The 24,289-nt window shown below is 34.3% G+C and overlaps 1 protein-coding gene across 4 annotated transcripts; it reads left to right on the top strand.

Moving 5' to 3' along the window:
- The first annotated feature begins 3,623 nt into the window (after positions 1-3,623).
- LOC127805935 (ankyrin repeat-containing protein ITN1-like) lies at positions 3,624-23,919 on the top strand. Of its 4 annotated transcripts, XR_008024238.1 has the most exons (12): positions 3,625-3,809; positions 4,696-4,791; positions 4,892-4,972; positions 5,812-6,297; positions 6,399-6,551; positions 6,634-6,747; positions 6,879-6,926; positions 7,045-7,481; positions 18,259-18,336; positions 18,415-18,559; positions 18,688-18,777; positions 22,087-23,919. XR_008024238.1 is itself a non-coding variant. In XM_052342785.1 (9 exons), exons 2-9 carry the CDS (start codon positions 4,716-4,718, stop codon positions 16,332-16,334), a joined length of 1,452 nt encoding a protein of 483 aa, XP_052198745.1. In that variant the 5' UTR covers positions 3,624-3,809; positions 4,696-4,715; the 3' UTR covers positions 16,335-16,506. The 4 variants fall into 4 exon arrangements, 3 of the variants coding, with proteins under 3 accessions (XP_052198745.1, XP_052198742.1, XP_052198744.1); XM_052342785.1 differs by lacking the exons at positions 18,259-18,336; positions 18,415-18,559; positions 18,688-18,777; positions 22,087-23,919 and adding an exon at positions 16,278-16,506 and having other exon boundaries at positions 3,624-3,809; XM_052342782.1 differs by lacking the exons at positions 18,259-18,336; positions 18,415-18,559; positions 18,688-18,777; positions 22,087-23,919 and adding an exon at positions 7,626-8,498.
- The last annotated feature ends 370 nt before the right edge of the window (positions 23,920-24,289 follow it).

The raw sequence follows: 24,289 nt of genomic DNA on the forward strand, positions 1-24,289 counted from the left end.
TAGTGATGAACAACATTAAGTTTGATAATTTCTAAGCTTATATAAAATTAAGAACATCTCCAAACAAAATGTTGATTAAAAGTCGTATGAATCATGTAGTTGCCCTATCACTATTATGGTGTACAAAATTGATCTGATGACAAGTATTCAATAAATATTCTTTTCAAGGATAGAGAACCAGATCGATTATTTAGGGTTAGGGAAGGGGAAAGGTCTTTCAAGGATAGAGGGAATTCTACAGATGCCCTAAACCTTAAAAGAAAGCAACAAATGATGAAATAATTGAATCAATATATAAAAGAAAATAGTAACAAAAAAAGAAAAAAGAAAAAGAAATGGGCCTTGCTACCCTAAACCCTAGGGGAGCAAGAGGAACAATCAATGATGGCCTAAAAGGAACAATGATTTTAACCAATGAATCAATAAATCAAGTCAAATGGCAACCATAGATGCCTAAATCAACTGCTAAAACCCTAACCTCAAGAAATAATAACAAATCTAATTATTCAACCACACTACAAAATGGGCACATTCATGATCACACCAAATCAATTGCCAAAACCCTAACCTCAAGAAACCATGACAAATCTAATTGTTCAACCACACTACCAAATGGCACAATTCACACCAAATCAATTGCCCAAACCTGAACGTCAAGAAACCATGATAGTTTTAATATTAATGACACTTGTAAATGCCAATAAATTTCCTAGCATTTTTCTTATGCATAAAACTATAAAATGATGTCATTTTGTTTTTAATTTTAGCTAGTGTGGTTGACATTGGCAAGGCCAAAATGGTGTCATTTTGGTCAAGCCAATAACTCAGGGTTTTTTAGGATATTAGCACCACTTGTAAACACTTGCAAATCTTTAACCTTTTTTTTTTTTTAATTTTTACTGACACTCGCATTTTTAATCATATTAACGATGCTCTTGTAAACTCCAACAGATTTATGGAGTTCTCTTTTATTTTTACCGACGTTTAAAAACACCAATAATTTGAGACCTGGCTAGAACTTGCTATGTTGGGACTTTTGGGTTTGCCTATATTTTTTTTTTTTTCTATTGGCATTTCACACAAACACTGTTAAAAAAAAGGTAAAAACACTACCGCAAATCTTGTAGTGTGCATAGTCAAGATTTTTTTTTCCCTTTTACTTTCACGTGGATCCCATTATGAGTGGATACCTATAATTCTACATGACAGCTAAAGAAAATGATTGAGTTGTAACTTGAGAGCCAAACATAAGAGTTGTGAATTGACTGCATCTCTTATAAATCTTGAACATATTTTGATTAATAAAAATATTTTTCATTTAATACTTCTCAATGCGTTCAATATTTTTATGTTTTCCTGTTTAAATGAAACTCAAAGAGTGTAGCGATGTCAATCGAATTATAATGAGATCATACTAATGAGATCGAATGACTTGTGCTTCACTCTTAAACTATTCCTGGTGGTAGGACTATAGAGTGGGGCCTCTATATTACCAACAAGATCGATACACACTATGCATGCTTACAAGGGAGTAGTTTTTCATTAACTACTTGTGTGGTGACACTAATGCAAGTGTAGGTGTTTATTGTTGAATGAGTTTATTGAATGACCTAAACCAAACACCCAAATGGTAACTTTTACTAAATGTCAATTGAGAATTCTCTATGGTGATAGGTGTTAGTAATCCTTTGACTTGAGATACCATGATTGTCTTGTATGAGGAGCATCATGCTTTGATGACACTATACGGGGTCTAGGAAGATAGGTCTCTAATAGGGTGGTTATTGGGTATCATCCGAATCATACAAAGATAGGTGAGTACCCAAGATGCGATCTATCGACCTTTGTAAGAATCTCAAAAGGTATATGCCTTATGTGAATGATGAAGTCACAACTCAAGAAGTCGTTGGCTAACATGGATAGTTGAGAATTAGTAAGAGTTATTAATTCAATTATATATGGTAGTTGTGGACTTAGCATTGGTACACATAGTGTTGGTTATTAGAGGTTTGACATTTCACCATATTTCTAGACCATACTTGGGCATTATGATAGAGGGATCGAATAATACTGGAACTTGTCGCGGAAATGTTCATCTAAAGTGTCGTTTGCATTTCATTATGATACGAGGGCCATGATATGTTACTAGACATCAATCTTGGTTTAAGGGCAAGATGGTAATTTTTGGTCATATGATAACATAAATTATGAATCTTAATCAAAGAGTTTAATCTGGAGTATGATTCTTTAATTTCCATTTGCCATCTTCGTAGTGAACTTATAAGGTCACACACAGACACGGAAAAGCTTTGTGGCAAATTCAATGGGACGGAAAAAATGTTTTGGTTCAGATGAATTTGTGGGTTCTTAAGAAGAGTTAGCACTCGCGAAAAAGTCTACGGGATGTAAAAAATGAGCAAAAAAGAAAGCAGGACAGAAATCGACAATGGCGCATGCATAGCCCAAGACCTACACGTGAGTGGGATTTAGATGAATTCGTGGGTTTTTAGAACGAGTTAGCACTCGCAAAAAAATTCATGGGATGTCAAAAATGAGCAAGAAAAGAAAGTAGGACAAAAACTGGCAATGGCACATGGCATGGCCCAAGGCCCGCACATGAGTGGCCTAGTGTGCAGCCATCGTGTGCAGCCCATCAACGAGCTGGCCGCAGTCCAAAATGTCCAAAAAGTGTCAGGCGTTGATTTCCAACTCTAGTTTGATTCTCTCCCCTATTTAAGGCCATGAATAGCCTTTGTCTTTGAAGGAACAACTTTTGAGAAAAGTTAGAATTGCCTCCAAGGAAGTTGAAAAGAGAGTTTTCAAGTGGCTAAAAAGCTATAGATCTTGCGTTCTTGGTAAAAGAAGATCCAAGGGGCGTTTTCGTTGGCATTCATAGAGTTTCTTCTTTGATGTGTGTAAGTTATAGAAGGTGGGTGACATCTCAAGACACAAATATTCAACTTCCCATGTGTTGGACAACCAAAGGTTAATGATTCATCATTCTTTAATTTATATTAATAAAAAATTATATACTCGTAAATTAGATCCCGTCTTTCTAAATTTCATGATTGACCAAAGAGTTTAATTAATTGAAAAAATTTAAATTTTTACTACGTTTTGTTCTAGGAAACCCAATAGAAAACCCATCCGCCATTCATGTCATGCATAGAATTGGGATGAGACCCAATTGAACCACCACTGATGGGGCCAGAATATAAATAGATGGGGCATGCAGGAGCTTCCATACAGCTAGGGTATCGTTTGCGTACTAGTATCCTTTCTTCTTCTTTCTTTTTTTTTTCTTCTCTAATATATCATACTCTTTATTGATATATACGACATATTTTTTGGTATTATGAATGCTGCACCCCGTCTCCTCATTTTGTCACTACACTCTTTTTTTTTTTCCCACTGCTTTTTTATTTTAATTATTTTATATTCTTTGCATGTGGGTACCAAATTAAATATTGTAGAGAGCCTGGATCTCGATCAGCTGAAGCATGTGCAAAAGTCAACGGTAGGTTTTTTGGATTATGAAATGAAATTAAGAAGGCGAGACAACCAAGGAAAGACAAATTTACTCTGAATTTTGCTGGAAACAAGAAAATATGAAAACAATTAAAGACTTTTTTGGTTGACTTTGAGCCCTCCTCCAAAGAGATAAGAAAGGGGGGCCAAGAAATTGGCTGAGAGAGCTAGAGAGGTACTCGCTGGGTTAGGTGCTGAAAGTCGGGACAAATTGGCTTTTGAAGCACACATTGGAGGGTTTCAAGTGTTCAAATTAAAGGGTAAAGCACTAAAGCTACAAGGTTTGATATCCTCAAACTGCTTCAAAATCAATTGCATACGTTTCCGAAGCTATATATATATATATATATATAGATATGTTTCTTTGACATAAAATACATGTTCAAGCTTCTTGTGTGTTCTGTCTTCTTCGTCTGAAATTCTATAGTTTGCATGCGATGTTTTCATGCTAGCTGCTGTTTTATTTTTGTCGTGAATCATGGTTCAAGAACATACGTGCAATCATAATTCATTGATGCTTATGTATATATATATATATGCACATACACACACATGCATAAACATAATTGAGACAATAAAAATTATATATCTGATGATGGTATTTGAGACCGATCATCACGTGTCGCCTCTACAAATGGCCCTCAGGAATAGAATCTACAAGACAACAGAGTGACGGAACTAAAATCCCCCGGGGTGGACCTTGGAAAGAGGATCTAAAAGCATTGCCCTTTGTTTTTTGTGTGAAAAAGCAGTAACAAGACCCTGGGAAGCCTTTTTTAAAAAAATATATATATATAAATTAATATATGTAATATTTATATGTATAATATTTTGGATATATATAAAGTTTAGATAAAGAGAGAAGAGAACTCTAAGGAAAAACTAATCAATTTACATTGAGAATTTTTAACAATAGGGGTGGCCTTGACGGGACAGATGAAATCCAATTAACTCTTAATTCTTATTTGGGTAAATTGATGGATGTTGTCTGTGTTAAAAATCAATGGATTAGTTGTTCCGCTTAAGAAATAAAATTTTAAAAAATTTCCAACAACAAAATAAATTATATGGGGTGCTATGTATGTGACTCAAATTATAAGAGATCTAGCAAAATTTTCCAATTAAATAGATACATAATTAATAGATGTGGCTTTGATTGGAGTGTAGGTTGTGGCAACGTAATAAAGATGGCATCAACTAATTTATTACAACCTCATTATGATGCCGAGCTCGATTTCATCGACTTCATGGCCACTCGTCTTGGTAATTAAGCTCTCAAGTCATTAATAATTAGTTGGTTAATTAATTTGCACCATCGTGCATTTTCTTCTTAATTATTGTTTTTCTTTCTTAATTTTTATAGTTGATCGAGACTACACAAGGCGTATCCTATTGAACCAATCCTTCCCTGAAGGGAGTCATCAACCTGCGCCTCCCATTCAAGGTACCTTTTCATCAATTTGAAGAATGTGAAAAATATTAAGCCAAAAACAAAGAACGCAGACAATTTTAAAATTTTGATTTCATTGTTAATTGTAAATATTATTATTAATTGCCTTTAATGAGATAATATTGTCAGTTTAAATATGTATGTATAGTTTTAGTTAAGTATAAATAGATTTTTGATAACAATGATTTAATTATTTAATTAAAATATAATATATTACTTTATTTATTACAGACAACAAGTATAGATCAATCATTATTCTATTATAGTTCGTAATGGAAGAAATTTATGATGTCACTATATATATATATAAATAAAGTCGTCTTTATTCCTTACAAAAGTAATCATAATACATGATTGATGCCACCAGGATAAGGGTGAGGAAGGAAAGGAATATTTAGTTCGCAATGGACAAAGTCATATAAGTTATTTCATTTTTTAATTGTCATAATTACGTACTAATTAATTAAAATACCCAATTAACTTTAATTGATTTGGTGTTTATTATTCACCTATCATTATCAAAATGATCTTAGAAAGAATTTTTGTCATAATCTAAATTGTGTTGGACCTAATCTATAATTGTTTTCTGTACCTACTTCAAATTAAACTCCCTTAGCCTTGGTTTTCTAATTAATTGTTTCTCATATTAAATTTGTTATATCTAAATTCTTTGTTTTACTTTATTCCTAACAATTAATTAATTATCCTGTTACTTTGGGTACACACTAGACAAAATGACGATGCAGTTTACCCCAAGAAAGAAAAAAGAATCATTTTTCCTATAAAAAAAAACATAAAAATATTATTTGATTCATGAACACGTAAAAATGCAGATGAGTACTGGAAATACATAGCATTGCACAGAGCTGCTGTGGAAGGCGATTGGGAGAGCGCCAAGAAATTCTTTGAGAAAAACCAAGATGCAGTCACTGCCAATATCAACTCGAACCTGGAGAATGCACTGCACATAGCAGTCCAAGCAGGAAAAAAGGCAATCCATGTCGTGAAGAATTTGGTGGAAGAAATGCCGATTGAGGCCCTCGAACATAAAAATGTTTATGGCCAAACTGTACTTAGCTTCGCTGCTATTGTTGGTAACATGCGTGCTGTGGTTATTCTGGTGCGAAAACATTCCCGGTTGTTGTATATTCGCAACAAGTATATGCTTCTACCTGTCCACTTGGCCGCCACATATGATCACAAGGATACTTTTCAATACTTGTTGTCAGTCACTCAAGACCAGCATGGTGTTGTTAGGCCCTTTGCAGACAGATCTGGGGTTCGCCTTGTTATACAAGTAATATTTTCTGGATACTACGGTGAGAACCTACAACAGTACTCTTATGCATGGATGCATCTATATATATATATATATATATCATCTCTTGTAATGCTTGTTAATTTAATTTGTTTTATCAAGTAGATGAGGCCCTAAAATTAATTGATCGGTATCCCGAACTCGCAAAATTACAACTTCCCAATGGTGATAGTGTTTTATCAGCAATTGCTTTGAAGCTGTCGGCGTTCCCAAGTGGGAGTCATCTATCATTTTGGGAAAGCGCTATCTATTCTTGTAAGGATATTACTTTTTCAATAAATCCCCTTCTTTCTATTTGTGCAAGAGCTTAATTATATTATATATGCTTTTATTCAAGGTGTTCCACTGAAGTTGGACAAGTATGCTAAAGAACGTAGCAGATTTGACATTGAGGACCCAGTACCAAAGCATAATTTGGCTCAAACTTTTGTTCGAAGTTTCTACATTCCAGGTTTAGTTGTGTAAAGAATTAAACTAGTGCCTAGCACAACTAGTACAAATTCAAGGGCATGCACGTTCCAAATTCTGCTTAGATAAGGTAGTTTTCCTAATTGATTTAATTGCTTTGATGATAACTTGCAGTGAGCCAAAGATTACAAGCCATGCTTCACAAAGTTTTGGCCTTCTTAGGTAACGTAATTAATTCAACATATATACACATGGATTTCTAGTTTAATTAGTTGTAACAATTGATTTTGGCTGAAATTTAATTACCGCATTAATTCTTGACTTAATTTTGCAACTCTAGTGCCTCACATTAAACAGATCGGGGAGAAAAAACAAGTGCATCATCAAGCAACTCGGCTCGTGAAATTGTTGTGCCAGCAAATTGCAACTCTAAATGACTACAAGGCTTATGAATCAATTGTGAAAGGCCCACTGCTTTCCGCAGCAAAATTAGGAGTTAAAGAGGTGGTGGAAGACATATTGGATTCGTTTCCCGATGCAGTTTGGTTTTCTGATGATGAATCTCGTTTTGTATTCGAATTGGCAATTTTACATCGTCAGGAAAAAGTTTTCAACATCATATATCAGATGGATCTATGCAAACATCTCCTGTCCCACCGCTTCGACAAGGAAAAGAACAATATCTTGCACTTGGCGGGGAGACTGGCGCCTCCAAGCAGACTAAATCTTATTCCTGGTGCAGCACTTCAAATGCAACGTGAGTTGCAATGGTTTAAGGTACTTAACTCATTTCAGTTCGGTTTAATGATTATTTAGGAAAACATGACTTAGAATTTTACATCCACAACTATCAATCTTAAATTTGAGCTTACTGATAATAAAAGAAGACAAAACACATTTTTAATTACGCTTCTCATTTAGGAAGTCGAGAAATTTGTGCGACCCCAAAATAAACTGGAGAAAAACAGCCAAGGAAAAATTCCTGCAATGCTATTTACTACAGAACACAAGGACCTAGTACGTGAAGGAGAGAAATGGATGAAAGATACAGCAAATTCATGCACAATTGTGGCATCCCTGATTGCCACGATAGCGTTTGCAGCTGCAATCACCAGTCCCGGCGGCAATAGTAGTGACAGTGGCCTCCCAATTTTCTCTAAAAAAATTGCATTCATCATCTTTGCCATTTCAAATGCATTATCTTTATTCACATCCTCCACTTCTCTATTGATGTTCTTGTCCATCCTGACTTCACGTTATGAAGAAAGCGATTTTCTTTATGTTCTTCCTAAGAGGCTGATAATTGGTCTTGTCACCTTGTTTCTTTCCATAACAACCATGATGGTAGCCTTCACTGCTACCCTCTATCTTGGGGCGAGCAAATACAAGGAATGTATACTAATTTCTTCAGTAGCAGTAGCTAGTGTTCCAATCTATATTTTCACCTCCTTGCAATTCCCACTCCTCTTGGATCTAATCTATTCAACATATGGTACCATTTTTGGCAAGAAAAATGATTCCTCCATTTTCTTACAATCACCTACAGGCAAATAGTCTGAGCATTCAAACCTCCTTCTCCATCAGATATGGTCATTGTTTGGCAGAGGGCATTGATGAGGTTGAGTCTATTTTGTAATTAGAAATTTCTACGTTCCATAGACATTAAACATAGATAGGATCGCAAAATTTATACGATTTCATGCTAGTTTGTTTATTTCAAAATAAAAGTGTACCTGAATTAACCGATGATGAAGACGCCATAGCTTTCTTTATTAGTAAAATAATCCGATTTGATTTCTCTCTCTTAGCCTTAATTGATAGCAATGACAATGATGGATCCAATATTTGTTGGCTTTCTGTCACTATATATAGGAAAAGAGAGGACCATAACCGCTCTTAAGTAACAGTTGAACAGTTTCTCCTATTAAGATAATCGCCCCCCCCCCCCACCCACTATCCCACTAATCGGGCCACTTGGAAATAAAACTTACGTTCTCCCACTTGGCCTTATTACTATAATAATAGTGGTTGATAACATCATAGCATAACAAATTGTTCAATGTGAGTTATGGCAGTTATGCATTATTTAATGTCGTGCACTCCCTTCCATATACCACAACACCTACAACTTATCATAAAATTCATAATGGTCCACAATAATTTTCTTAAAGAATTTTCCTGTTTACTTGAAAATAATAATGAGTTCACAAACATAAGAAATAGGAAAATGTAATATATGCCAAAAACACATCATTGTGCTCAGTGTATCACAACATTAATCATCATTACAACCAAGTCCCATTCTATATAAGTGTTTCTTTAATGACTTAGGTTGTGAACCTTTTGTTAAGGGATTTACTATCATGAGATTTGTCCTTATGTGATCAATTGACACTCTCGCTTTTTGAACTTCCTCCTTAGCAAAATACTTCAATTCCATTATATTTCGCACCTCTTGAATATTTTTCGTTCTTTGAGAAGAAAATAATTGTAGAATTATCACAATAAATTTTTAGCGGCTTGCCTATGGTGTTGAGAAACCCAAGCTCTGAAATAAAGTTTTGCAGCCATAATGCATGAATTGTGGCTTTAAAACATGCCACAAACTCTACCTCCATGGTTGATGCAGCAATGATAGATTGTTTTGCACTCTTCCAGGATATTGCTCCTTCTACTAATAGAAACATATATCCAAATGTGGACTTTCTACGTACTGTCAAGGCATCTAGCAAAATCTGAATCCAAATATCCAACTACTTCTAAAATGTTGGATCTTCTTGTAATGGCTCGCCTCTCAAAGCTCCCGCTAGCATAGTAGATCCATAAGAAGGTCATCAAAGAAGTGGTACAGAATCAAACTTAGTTGGAAACAATCATTTCACCACCATGAAATAGTACCAATTTTCAAACAACTATAAGTTTCATCATACATCTCATATTTTTAAGACAATAAGTTACAACATACAACATTTACATTAAGCTTTTACCAAAGAAAGATCACTTCAAGTCTAGAACACAATGACTTCTTCCCTTACAAAAACATCAGGACACCCAAGATTTTTTTATCAGGAGAGCTCTGTACACAGGACTACCACCCAAGGATCAAATATGTGAGGACCCCCGCCCAAAGATCCCAAAAGCCCTTGAGCCCCAGACGGAAGCCTCAGAAGAGAAAGAAAAGACGCTAAAAATCCCTAGCTAAACAACAGGCAAAAGGAATAATATACGAGCACAACAAAAGCATGGCATAAACACACATACAAAACATAAAGGTAATGGGGTGACAACACAAGGCGCACCCCCTATCAAAACCTGGGCATAATGATCATGACATTCAAAACATGGCTAGCAAACTCCTGTACCCCAAAACCATAAAACATTCCCATGACCGATGGCTGGGACAACCCTATACAACCAACTACCTAATCACTCAAACGTTGTTGCCCTCACTTTTCCTTTACCTGGAATGATGTAAAGCAAGCGTGAGTCAGAAGACTAAACAAGAAAACAAAAGAATAACAGTAGGCTAGGAATAGAACTCTCACACTGATAACCACCAACAACATGCTGTGCAATAAATTAAAATGTCACACCATACCATGCACCAAGGTATTCAATTCTCAAAATAAATATACCAAAGCACATAACAGTCCTTAGGGCCCACATAAGAAATGCATAACCTGGAACCCAAGTCCCAACCTACAAACTTACAACAGCCATGATCTGGCTAGTATAATTCACATGAGCCCAATGCTCTCAACATGATCACATGCCGGAGTTCCCGAGTCATAGCTACGTACTCGGAGCCGAGCTCTACTCATAGCTATCGAGGGTCAACTCCATACCACATCATACGAGCCATGCAATGCAACAAATAATAGATGTAATGGCGTAGTAAACATCAGCGTGATACATTGGCCCCCATAATCTAGGTATCAGGCCATACTTCGTCCACATAGGAATACACATCCAATGCAATTCTTGTGCACCTAGTCATTCTAAAATGTTCGTGTCCAAACATCCACCACTTATGTACCCCCCAATGATGCAAGCCTAATCCGTTACAATGTCATGCAGTATGTCATATAATGATAGAGCTGGTCAACAGTGTCCAGGCATTGCTTGACAGTCCGTGACTAAGAGCAATCGGTCGATAGCCTTCTTCGGGCTGGTTGACAGTCTGCTCTATCATTGCTAAATGGTCAACTTGCCTCACCGCTCGACAACTTCTGTCCTCTGTTACGACCACTCACACCTGAGGGACCCATAACTGTACCCCAACCTCTAGGAACCTAGTGTCAAATTGGTTCGATATCATTCCCAAGGGAATAAGGGTTATACAAGTCCCTGTAAGAGTTTAACAAATAAAATCCCTGCAAATCTAATTTAATTTATCCTAAAGAAACCCATAACGCATATAAATAATACTTGGAATCGAATCAGATTAAGGGAGGAAATAGAACTCGTAAAGCGAATGGAATTTGCAAATGAAGTAGGGAGCTTGCCTTTTGATAGCGAATTTTAATGTTATTCTATTCACACGCTGCAACAATAATACACGCTGCAAGATAACATAATTTTACAAAAAATTAATAAAATCGCACTCTAAAATTAAATTCCAACCGTACAGAATTCCTAGTATATTTTTTGCAATTACATTGCTACTTTAAACTTCGTTACACAAATTTTCCTTACATTTTTCTTTGGATTTTCTTCCCTTTTTCCAACTGTTGCACTGCCTTCTTCTTGAATTTTTACCTTAGTTTCCTTGTTGTTTTGCCTGATTACATGTTGGGAAATAGAAGCTTTAAAGGCACACAAAGGTGGGTGGATGAGGGTTAGCTACATGTTAGCCAGCGGTGCCATCGTTTTAGCCCGAAATGACGTCATTTCAGGCTGACTTATGCTAGAAAATCTAACATTTTCTTTCTAGCCCGTGCGTATACTAGCTCTAACCCACGACCTCTCGCTTGGCCACCCGTGTGCGTGCCACCTGGTCCACCAACTCCTTCAATTAATATACACCCCCCATTAATTTTAAAGAGATCCCCGGCCAAATTTTAAAAATTACACATATACCCCATAATTTCCAGAAATTAACACCTATGCCTTACGTTAATAATATCACTTATACCCCAATTCTTTCCAAATAATTACCCATTTTTCTAGAATAAAATAATTTAACATTTTCTTTAAATTAACACCATAAGTTAATAAAATAAATTAAATGACAAATTAATGGGTCATTACAAAATACAAGCTTACTAGGCATACCCTCAGCCTCAGATCCCACCTACTTGGAATGATGGAAAGCAAGAATGAGTCACAAGACTTAGCAAGTATATAGAAAGAACGAGAAATGGTTATGACCGAACTTTCCTAGAATATCATGCATATCATTTCGTATATTGAAACACATGCACGATAATCCCATATATATAAACGACACACAATCCATGCCATGTCATATGTCATATCACAAACCATGCCATATGATTATATATCATGATAACCAGTCATAAAATAAATACATAGATGCACACATGGTCCTTAGGGCCCACATAAGATGCATACACTGGCACCCAAGACCCTGTATACAAACCTGCCAATAGCCAACGACAAGCTACCAAATCAATAATATGAGCCCAAAGCTCTCATACCACATCCACAAATATCATTTCCATCATTGTCATCATCACGTGCCAAAGCACTCACAATCACATCACGTCGAGCCCCCGACTCGTATATTAAGATCTCATACCACATATCAATGAAAGTCGCATTTCCTTTCCATCATTTACCCACAACCTCTCCATACAATGCAACACATAAGGAATGCAATGACTCTTGTAGCCTAAATGTGATGGCAAGGCCCCCATAAGCCAAGCATTAGGCCATGCTACACCCACATAATAATCCACACATGCCAATGCTCTACATGCAGATGCTCGCCTATCATACACAAGTCAACACTCAGCAGAAGAATTGAATAACAACATTTTTCAGAAATTTTCAGATTTCAAGCATATTTTCAAAAATCTGATCCGGGCTCAATATTTGGTCAAATACCGCAAACGATATACCAAATCAAATCCTAATGAGTCTAGTTTCTGGAACAACAACTCGATTTGAAATCGAAAATAACCACAAGGAGATATTCTGCAAAAAACGAAACAAGGCAGAATTCATAACAGTAATTTACAGAATTCTAGATAGAATTCAACAAGGTTGTTATGGATTCAAATCATAACCAAAAATTTCAATCTTATACCGAATCAAAGTCTATGATGTCTAGTTTATAGAAAAATAAGAGGATCACAATTTGGATATATCCACAGAGTGTTATACCCCAAAAACTGAAGCAAGAACAGATAATCCAAAAAATAGAGGAGAAATTTCCAGATTCTGGGCAAGGATTAACAAGGCTACTGTAGGCTCAAATGCAGCCAAAAATTCTAAAAAAATTACCAAACAAATATTATCGAGTATAGTTTACACGGAAATAAACGGATCTCGAATCGAATATAACCACAGAGAGTTATACCCTAAAGAGTACAACAAGGTCAGTTTACTTGAAAGCAATAAAATTTTCAGATCTTAGTAGGGATTTACAAGGCTATCACGGGCTCAAATCTTAGTCAAAAAATTCGATTCTTGTGTCTAAAATGAATCTTAAGATGTCTAGTTTACAACCCAACAAATGGATCTCAATTTAGATATAAACACAAGGAGTTATAGGTCAAAGAACATAGCATGGTCAGTGAATTCGAAAATAAGAATTTAAGAGTAACAACTTAAAATTGAAGGAACCAAGCCTTCTAAGATGAAAACAAGGTTGAAGAACTTACATTAAAAGATAAACAAGAGAATAAGAACTTACACAATCATAAGGAGAAGAAGAAGAAGATCTTGCATATGAAACAAGAAGGAAGAGAACTTGCCTTAAATGGTTACAAATCCAAAGAGATGAAGACACCCCTTCAAATTGGAAATTCTCCACTTGAAACTCCAATGAAAAAGAACAATGGAGGAAGAAGAGACAATCGGGAGAGGGAGAAGGGAGAAGGGAGCAAGAAAGTAAGAAGGAAGAAAATAAGGGGAAATGGGGGAGACTTGTCTCCCAACTCCCTCCAATCCATCTCCCTTTTGATTTTCCCTAATTTACCTCTCATATTAACACACACAATTCAAATATCTCTTACCCCTTTTGGTCATTTTGTCATTTTCTTAATTTTTTTTCTTTTTAATTAAGATACCATTCTCTATGCCATGGCCCAAGCCCAAGTCAAAATATATGGCCCAAGCCCAAGTCAAAATATATGGCCCAATCCAACTAAGGCCCAATGGACTTTTCTTGAGATTTGGATTCCACCCAATTCATTTACACTTAAAATTTAATTATTTATCAATGGCCTAATTAAAATAAGGCCCAAACCCATTTAGCCCACAACTTTGAGGCTTTTCCACACACTTTATTTATACTCACAAAAACATTGATCCGCCTACATTTATCTTCCCACAAAAATATTATTTTTATTAATTTGCCCCATTATCAATGCATATAATATTTTTAGCAATTAATTAATAAAGGCAACAACTCTAACGTGCAAACTAAAATACCCATAACACCTAGACTCACTAACGAGTCGTTAGAACTTTTGAACTTGCCGAGCTAATAGTTGGTGATCTCACAGTTGATAATTTTGAGCGTGATATAATAATAGAGCATAGAAGTAAGGGACTACAAAGGTTTTTCGACCTCCATCCTAGCTTCATGGCACTGAACTATACGCTGTTATTTCCTTATGGTAAAGATGGATATAGGTTAAGAATACTATTGATGGACATTGAAGGAAAGTGTTACAAATGAAACGTTTTGTCAATGCGAAAGTATTATTGCTTTAGGCTGCAATATAGAGAAAAAGAAGGCAAAACACTTTTACTTGTTGACAAACTTTTGCAGCAATTCATTGTTAATGCTTACATGGCTATCAAGGAAGAAAGATTTCAGTGGATAAAAAACAATCAAAAAAAATTACCCAATGAACTTTATTTTGGGCACATGGATGTTGTATATCGTGGAGATTCTGATTGCAACAAATTAGGAAAAACTATTGTTCTCTCTTTCCCGCTAGAAATTTCAAATATTTCATAACCAAAAATAAAAGATAAAGTGGACTTGGTCCAGGACAATGAAGACGAAGATGAACAAAAAAATAAAAATAAAAAGAGAAAATTAATCTACTAAGATTAGATATATCATATAAGATAGAGTATTATAATTTTTATGAGAAATATTTTGTAATTTAATAACACGTGACTATAAATTTAGTTTAATTGCAAGTTTCATTAAATATTTTTAACAAATATACTAAACTACATATTCTTCCATTACAAATCATTATCTAAAATTTTTGTTAATCTATTATTACTTAAATTTTTAAACTTTTATGACGAAAAATCTGTGTGGTTAGGATGCTAGATATAATGGCAGTAGTGATGCCTTAGCGGTGACAGTTTGCAAATAGGCCAAATATTATAACTGTTGTATTATTTGTATACGTCCAAATGTATAAACATGTGACGGTTACACCCACATGTTATATATTAATACAATCCGCATCTCTTTTAGAATTCCTCCTTAAAATCAAATTTTTCAATTTAGTTAGCAGATTATCTACAGTGTTAGGTTTCATATCTTATTATATCTTTTGTAACTGCCTAAGTACTCATAGTGAGTAACAAAAATATATGGTATTTTTTATTATTATGATATTTTCAATTTCTTATCATTCAAACATAATTTATGATATTTTCAATTTCTCACCATCCAAACATAATAAACATTTAAACTTCAACATTTATCAACAAAAGGCATGTCAACAGTCACACCTTAATTATACACATCCATTTACTACAAAAAAATTAAATGGTGCATAGCTAAAACAACAATGGTACTATATTAAAAACTAATTACAAAAAAAAAAAACACACATACATACATAACTATAACTGTACTAAGTTCATTTTATGATCATCCAACTACGATATTGACCTTTAAAAAATATATATATTGTACAAAAAAAATATCAAACAATAAGAATAAAACAATAGAAAATATTTCACACTAATCTACAAAGCTAACAAAATCTATAATATATTCCAAGCAAAAAATTATTCTAAAAAAATTAAAAATTAATATTAACAATATTTATAAAAAATATAACTCATATATCACTATTATCTATATAATAAGGTAAGAGGGTTTTTGAAAATATCTCAAATGTATGAGAGAGACATTCCAATAGCTGAGATCAATTTTCAGTGCATATGAATGGTTGAGATTAATGATGAATTTTAAATATATATGGATGAATTAATGTATAATGTGATTGATAATGATTGATAGACATAGCTCTCTTGCGCATGAGGAGAGCTCACTACCTCTCTCTTTCTCTCTCTCCCACTCCCACACTCACTACCTCCCACTCTCCCTCTCTCTTTCTCTATCTCACAGACCCACTCACCTTCCATCTCACTGTCTTTATCTCTCTCTCTCTCTCTCTCTCTCAGACCCACCCACCCGCCGTCTCAGTTGTTTGCCACCACCTGGAAGTCGTCACCACCTAAAGCTCCACGGCCTCCTCGCTGCTCAAAGTCGCGGCCGCCTCAAGCTCTTCGCTGCTCAAAGTTGTCGCTGCTCAAAGCTGTCTCTACGCCCTGAACCTCAGTGTGTGTATGTATATATTTTATGTATATATTGATTTTGTGAGTGAGGCAAGTTGTCTCTACGCCGCCTGAAGCTCACTGTATATATTGATTTTTTATGTATATATTGATTTTATGTATCACTTATTGTGTGTGTATGTATATATTTTAAGTATATATTTTTCTTCGCCTAAAGCTCCTCGCTACATCACTCACTGTGTGTGTATGTATATATACTTTTCTTCGCCTAAAGCTCCTCATTGTCGATACTAATTTTTCCCTCTCCCCTCTCTCTATATGTCTATATGCCCAGGGTTACGCATGTGTTTATTAACTAGAGATATGTGCTATTTAGTTTTGTTCTATATAAGGAGTCATCTAGTTACTCAAATGCACACTAATAAAAGGAATTTGATGAATTTTCAATTTGCAGAACTAAAGATGTGAATATATAGGGAGCATAAAGATGTGAGTATATGCACGCACATTAAAGATTATGTTTGTGTGATTCTAATATTTTATTGGTATTTTTTATTATATATAATATATGTATGGATTATTTTTGTTTATTATAATGTTATTTGAGATATCATAGTAAATTGTCAACTAAATTTGAGAGATTATATTAATTATTTTTGTTTATTAATTAAATGTTATTATAATATTTTGTGTGTAAGTAGAATGAGCTATGATTTAGAGAGGTGCTAAATTTTTTAATACTAAATTTTTTAATGTAGAATGAGCTATGATTGAATGTTGATTTACAATTTTAATGTCGAATTTTGCTTTTCACCTTTATTCCATTTAATATAGCTTTAGTTTTAATTGACGCTGATGCTCTTAATTAAATTTAGTTTTAATTAAATTTACATGCTAATGCTCTTAATTGTAAACAACTAAAAACAGTCTCTTCATAAAATAAAAATAAAATTAAATACAAAAATAACCCTCATAATTTCTCTATTTTTTTATTTCAAATCTAATGGTAATTTAATTATTATCATCTAATTAAACTAATCATATACCTTAAAAACTTCATTCCAATGGTAATTTCACATTATCTAATCATATATTATTATGCAACTATTGAATTTTATTTTTCACCTTTATTCCATGTAATATAGCTTTAGTTTTAATTGATGTTGATGCTCTTAATTAAATTTAGTTTTAATTAATTTTAATTAAATTTACATGCTAATGCTCTTAATTGTAAATAACTAAAAACAGTCTCTTCATAAAATAAAAATAAAATTAAATACAAAAATAACCCTCATAGTTTCTCTATTTTTTATTTAAATTAATCATCTAATTAAACTAATCATATACCTTAAAAACTTCAATCTAATGGTAATTTCACATTATAAATCTTATATATTTATTTATTATTTGAGTTTTGTAGAGCATTTAATATAAGAAAAATTGTTACAAATTCTTCACAAATTTCAACATAATATGTATAAATTATAATTATATTTTAATCTTAATTTTATTTACACCGTGCCTTTAGGCACGAGTATACGATAATCTATTTATAAGAAAACCATACATCGTGGAGAATAACGCCTAATTTATTTTAAGGTAAATTACTAAAAGAATGCTCAACTTTTACCATGTTTTCAAATTTAAAATCAAGTTTTGATTTTATCAATTAGGATATTCTAACTTTCATTTTTCTTTAAATTATAAACTGTCATTAAAGTTTATTAATTTTTATAGTTATCTAATGATATGGCGGGCTAAAGTGGAATTTTGAAAATGAGGTGGCTACCACATCTTGCCAAATCATTCTCATTTCTTTCTTTCTCTCTCCCATCCCTTTCTTCTTTCTCTCTCTTCTCTGTAGCAGCCATGGAACCCCTACTAAGGCAAAGGCTTTGGTTCTTACACCAACAAGGAGTTTCACCACTGGTGGTGGCAATTTCAGGTAAAATTAATTATATACACTCATTGAACTTTAAAATTGTAATTGTTTACTCAATGAACTTTAAATTCTCCTTCGTAGCGCAATTACTAGGTGCTCGTGGCCCCTGTTCTCCCTCACCACATGGTTGCTCAATGCTCGTGGCCGCTATTCTCTCTCGTTGCATTGTTGCTCGGTTGCAAGTGCTTTTTGCTTCTTTTGGAAGTGAATCTCTCAAGCTTTCACAGTAACCTCTATCCTCTCCATCTCAATCTCTTTCTCTTTGTGTATTTAAATCCTTCCCCCCCCCTAAGGTGACCCGCAGCCAATGTTGCTTGCTTTGTGTATTTACAACTAGTGCTTCTTTTTTCCAAGACAAAGGTGACCCACAAGCAAGGAGAATGGACCACACAAGCATTGTTGAGGACACTTTATTGGAGACCTAAGATGGTGGACCACATGAAGGTATTTTGTTTTTTAACTAAAAGATTTTGCATTCCAAATAAATTATTCGCCTTTTGGATTTGTGTTGAAAAATTTTCCCTTTTCTATCCCTTATTATGTTACATGTGAAAGCTCTCCCAAAACTATAACTGTAGAAATGAAATGTAATTGCAGAGCCTGAGGATGAGTTGGACGATGCTCAAAAAGAGTTTTTTTACTCTGAATATGACATGAACGATGGTGATTTTCAGTATGACAGCAATGCTTCAGAGTGGGTATCGATTGGTCTGAACTACGGCCCTACTGTTGAAGAGGAACGCACAAACATAGTTGGAAAGGATAGTGACTCTGATCGTTCATATGATTTGTTGTCCTAGGAGTTGAACACTGACTACTCATCAGGTGAGGAAGACAATATTAGACTCCCTATATTTAACGAAGAGAAAGAGATGTGGGATCCTCAATTTGAGGTAGGGAAGACATTAAGGATGTCGCACAATTTAGGAAAGCTGTAAAACACCATGGGGTAGCCACAAAGGTGCAATTTGAGGTTAAAAACGAATGACGATAAGAGAGCACAAGTCATATGCAAAAGTGGGTATAAGTGGAGAATTTGGGCGTCGAAGAATAAGAAGTTGAATTGCATACAAATAAAGACTTATAATCTCATCCATACCTATATTAGAGATGGCACAAATAGGCACTGCACAGCTAAGTATGTATCTGAGAGATATTTGGAAACCTTTAGGTTGGATCCGGAATAGAAGATAAAGTTAGTTATGAAAAGACTTAGGGATGACTTGAAAATAAACATCATGAGATAGACTGCTTGGAGGGATAGGATTTTGATTGAAGGGACGGATAGCTACCAGTTTGGGTTACTATGGAGCTTTGCAGAGGAGTTGTTGAGGATAAACCTAGGTTTCACCTGTAAGATTGCAGTGCATGAATTCAAATTCCAAGGAATTTATGTTTTCCTAGATGCTTGCAAGAAGGGATTTGTTGCAGGGTGTAAGCAATTGATAGGATTTGATGGATGTTTTTTGAATGGTACATTTGGGGGCCAGATGTTGGTTGCAGTTTCCTTAGATGCCAATGATTGCATCTATCCAATTACATTTGTTATTGTTTAAAGGGAGAATGCTTCCACCTGGAGATGGTTTATGAGACATCTAGGTGGGGACTTCAAGATTATTAACTACAACGAATAGACCTTTATGAGTGACTACCAAAAATGATTGAGGAGATGTATATATGCAGATGCAAAACATAGACTTTGTGTGTGCACCACATGTACACTAATTTCTTTAGAAAGGACTTTAAGGGATTAGCTTTGAAAGAAATCCTTTAGAGGGCTGCAAAATTAACTACGATTGCAGACTACAACTTTTAGATGCAAGAGATGCAGAAGGAGTCCAAACCTGCATATGATTGGTTGTTAGACAGGCCTGCATTTAATGGAGCAAGTCACATTTTCCAATGAAGGTAAAGAGTGATATATTGTTAAATAACCTATGTGAGTGCTTCAATAAGCTACTTTTGGAAGATAAGGAGAAGTTAATTGTGACAATAGACATGCACATTAGCACAATGAAAAGGATTCAAATAAGAAGGGACAAGATGAAGAGAGTCATAGGAGGAACGTGAATTAAGAAGGCAAATGAAAGAGAGAAGAAGGAGTGGTCGTTCGGGAGAGAAAGCAAGAAAGGTTAGGGTTTTCTTCTCATTCTTCTTCCTTGATTGTTTGTGCTCCAAGAGTTTTGTGAAGCTAAAGATTTCTTCATCTTTTTTTTTCTCCTTTATCTCTTCTTCCTAGTTTCTCTTGTTGAGAGTGAGAAGTAAAGGGATCTTGGAAGCATAGCATCTCTAGTAAGTCATCAAGAAGAGTTTTTAAGGAAAGTTCCAATCCCTCCTATCTCTTAAAAGCTTTTGATCATGGTATTTGGGGATTCAAGCATAAAAATCCCATGTTTTCCTAAAAGGTTGTTTATGTTGAAGGTTATGTAGAAACCATTGTAAATATCTCTTGTTGTTGGTTTGATTTTGTTGGTCTTTCTTGAGTTTCAAAGAAGGGTTAGGTTTACCCTACAATCCTAAAAGGAATGATTTTTTTTGGGTTAGGGGGTTGGTTATATGAGTGTAATACTTAGTATTACATGGTGTTGGAAAAAATAGGATTTTCAATATTTTTTACAAGACCTTGAGTGGTCTGGAGAGTATAAAAAGTTGGTTTTGAGAAATGAATTAATAAATTGTAGAATCGATGGCAGAGAATATCCTAGGACTTGGATGTCCAATAAAGAGGGCATGAGATTGGCAAGCATCTCAAGATGAGCCTAATGACGCTGAACGCAATTAGATCGAGAATAGTTTTCGAAATAGTTTTTTTATAAGCCCGAATTGTTAACTGTACTAAATGGTCGTAAGGAATCTTTAGGTAGTCGAAAGGACCATGAAGGTGGTCCGATTTTATGAGTGAGGCAATCCTGAAGCATTTTCGGAATGTTGGTTGGGAAAGACTTGAGATATTGTGTGATGTTATAGAAATGCATTGAAATTGTCTATGTAGATTTGATAAGGAAATTATTAATTCAATCATGTGGAAGCATATGTTGGAAATGTTTAAGAATTTAGACATGTGTATGTAACCATGTTTGGAATGCATAGTGATACATGATAAATATTTGCACACCTATTATTTTGCGCTACGACGAGGCCACGAGGGGAAAAGGATATCCAAAGTTTGGTGGATGAGGACTTGACGTAGGTGAGCTACGATTATGAGCTCGGTAAATAGGACTCAATCCATAGTTTGATGATTAATTTGAAGGATGAGTGCTTGAAGCGGGTGAGCTACGATCGTGAACTCAATAAGTGGGACTCAGTTTATAAGAAAAAGTTTATTGGCATATATATACATATATACATATTTTGAGACCTTGGGTGTCGATGTGTCATGTATGAGTCTAAGGACCGTATATTGAGTAATTGAGGATGTGCATGGTGTTATGAATTGTTGATTAATGGTCAATTTGGTAAAATTTTATTATAATTATATCTCTATTTTAATCTCAAAATTGATTTTATTTGAATATTTTATAATTATATGCAGATTTAGAGAAAAATGGAATTTAAAGAGAAATTAGGGGTAAACTAAAAATTTTAGAAAAAAAGAATATTCCCCTTTAATTTTTAAAAAGAAATTAAATTGAAAACAATATGCAATATATATATATAATATAATATAATATAATACAATATAATACATATCTATATATAATACATACACATATGCGTGCCATATAATATAATATAGTACATGGCTTGCAGCGTGAAGCATCAACTTGGAGGCCAAATTCAATCAAGCCCATCAATTCAATTGAAAGCCCAAATCGATTGCAATTGAAGGCCCAAGACCCAGCCACTTGTCCAGCGTGAAGCCCAAATCGGCAGCTTCTAGAAAAGCCGATTACGCGGTCCCTAGGCTCGTAATATACATATATATTCATGGCACAGCATAGAGAAGAGCAGTCTCCCAACAGCATTTTCAGGCAGTACTAAGGGAGCACAGTGCGTAGAAAGGAGGAGGAATTCTCAGACAGCAAGGGGGGCGCTGTTCTTCTTTTAATTTTTATCATTCGGTATGTTCTTTAATTTCTTGTTTTCTTCTGTGTTATTTCAATTTTAGATCTTTAATTTTTGTTTTCCTATTCAATGTTCTTTCGTTTCAATGATTGAGAGAGGAATGAGAGAAAAATGAGAAAAAAAAAAAAAGAGGGTCGTGTGTCTCTCATAAAAGACTCTTTTGCCCTTCACTTGCACACAATCACAATTATTATCATGTCCCTTTTGGACATTTGTCATTTCTCATTTTTTTTCCATTTTCTTTATCAACCCATTTATATAATTTCTCATTTACCCTTATCTTTCTCACACTCTACATGAGGCCTCAAACCATTTCTTGACATTTCACAATTAAATTATATTTTTCTTTAATTTATCTCACCACATAGCAAATGAACTCAAGCCCAACCCATTAATTTGACTCTTACTAATTAGGTCCAACTCTCATTAGCCCAACGAGTTTATTTTTTAACTTGGCCCAACCCAATTAATTTGAATTTAACTAAATTCACAACCCACATAATTTAGGTCCAATCCATTAAAAATGGGTTTTATTAAATTTTTAGCTATTACAAGTCTTTGAGCTTTTCACATTAGCGCAACCCATACATTAAACTCAACCCATTTTATTAAATTTTTAACCTCTAGATTTCTTTATAATCCAAGATATATAAATATATATATATTTATCAAAATAAAATAAAATCATTAATCATAATATAGACCCAATAAGGGATGGTTACAACTACACATACAAAATATAATATAAGACAATTAATTATATACACTTTGAATGCACAAGATTGGTTTGGGTAGCCAGGGATCAACTTATTGATGCATATAGTCAGAGCGTAGACCAGCCACCACAATATGGGGTATTGCCTCTGATTTGTTGCCTAGCATATTTAATTTAATGAATAGTAGAGCAACTGTTGTATTTTCTTTAACCTTAATTCATTGTATTTTCATTTACTAGCATCTTTAACCATTGTATTTTTCAATTATGCAAAGTAAACTTCAACCTAGAAGATCTACTACAGTGCCTTCAGCTAGAGTAGCTCTTGACCCCTTGATGGAGGCATCCCAATTTCAATTCATGCCAACTCTAGGCATAGGGCCATCAATTCCATCTCGCATGAACAACGATGGACACATCCTACATACACTCTATTAAGCAAATATCGTTAAAGATCAAGGTCAAAGTTTTTTTATAGACACTATAGTAGAAGACCTACAATAAATGGAACACGTGGAGCAAGCAAAGAGAAAGGCTATGACAGCAAGGATAAAAGAATTGCAAGGAGCTCATTGTCCTTTGTTGCTCATAGGAGCAGGAAACCAGCATCCACGTCTTAGCCTAATAATTTATTACTTTTTTTTGCTATTGTTGCACCCAATGATGTGTTATATAAAATTGGCATAGATGTAATGAGTGAACTTGGTGACCATCGTTTAGTATTGAGTTTTTGTTTTCTTAAGATGGTCATAGAGTCACATTGTTTGGATAGGTAGGTGTTTTGTTTTAGGTGATGATGGATTAAAGATTATTGATTTTTGGCATAGAAAAAATACGATTTTTGTAATCAGTTTTTGTCTCTTGGTCTCATTATTGAATACATTTTTTGTGAATTTCATTTTTTGTGGACCTCATTACTTCTAGTTTGCATTAGTAGTTTTTTTAATTTTAATCATTAGTTTAGTTTTTGGCTTTTGATTTGAGAGATTTGAGAAGCAAGTGATATCAAATGCATATAAGAAACTTTTAATATATTTCAAGATCAAACAGTAATGTAATAGATGATGGATGGTTGACATTTAACAAAATTCAGTGAGCAAATAGTTATAATTCAAAGTTCAGTGAGTAAATAGTTATATTTTTAAAATTCAATGAATGTATATTAAATTTACC

Source organism: Diospyros lotus, chromosome 7 (assembly GCF_014633365.1).
Source record: "Diospyros lotus cultivar Yz01 chromosome 7, ASM1463336v1, whole genome shotgun sequence".
NCBI lineage: Eukaryota > Viridiplantae > Streptophyta > Magnoliopsida > Ericales > Ebenaceae > Diospyros > Diospyros lotus.

Coding starts and splice junctions, on each gene's coding strand:
- LOC127805935 (XM_052342782.1), top strand. CDS start 4,716: ATGGCATCAACTAATTTATTACAACCTCATTATGATGCCGAGCTCGAT. Junction 6,298..6,398: donor AATATTTTCTGGATACTACG/GTGAGAACCTAC, acceptor TGTTTTATCAAG/TAGATGAGGCCCTAAAATTA. Junction 6,748..6,878: donor TCGAAGTTTCTACATTCCAG/GTTTAGTTGTGT, acceptor GATAACTTGCAG/TGAGCCAAAGATTACAAGCC.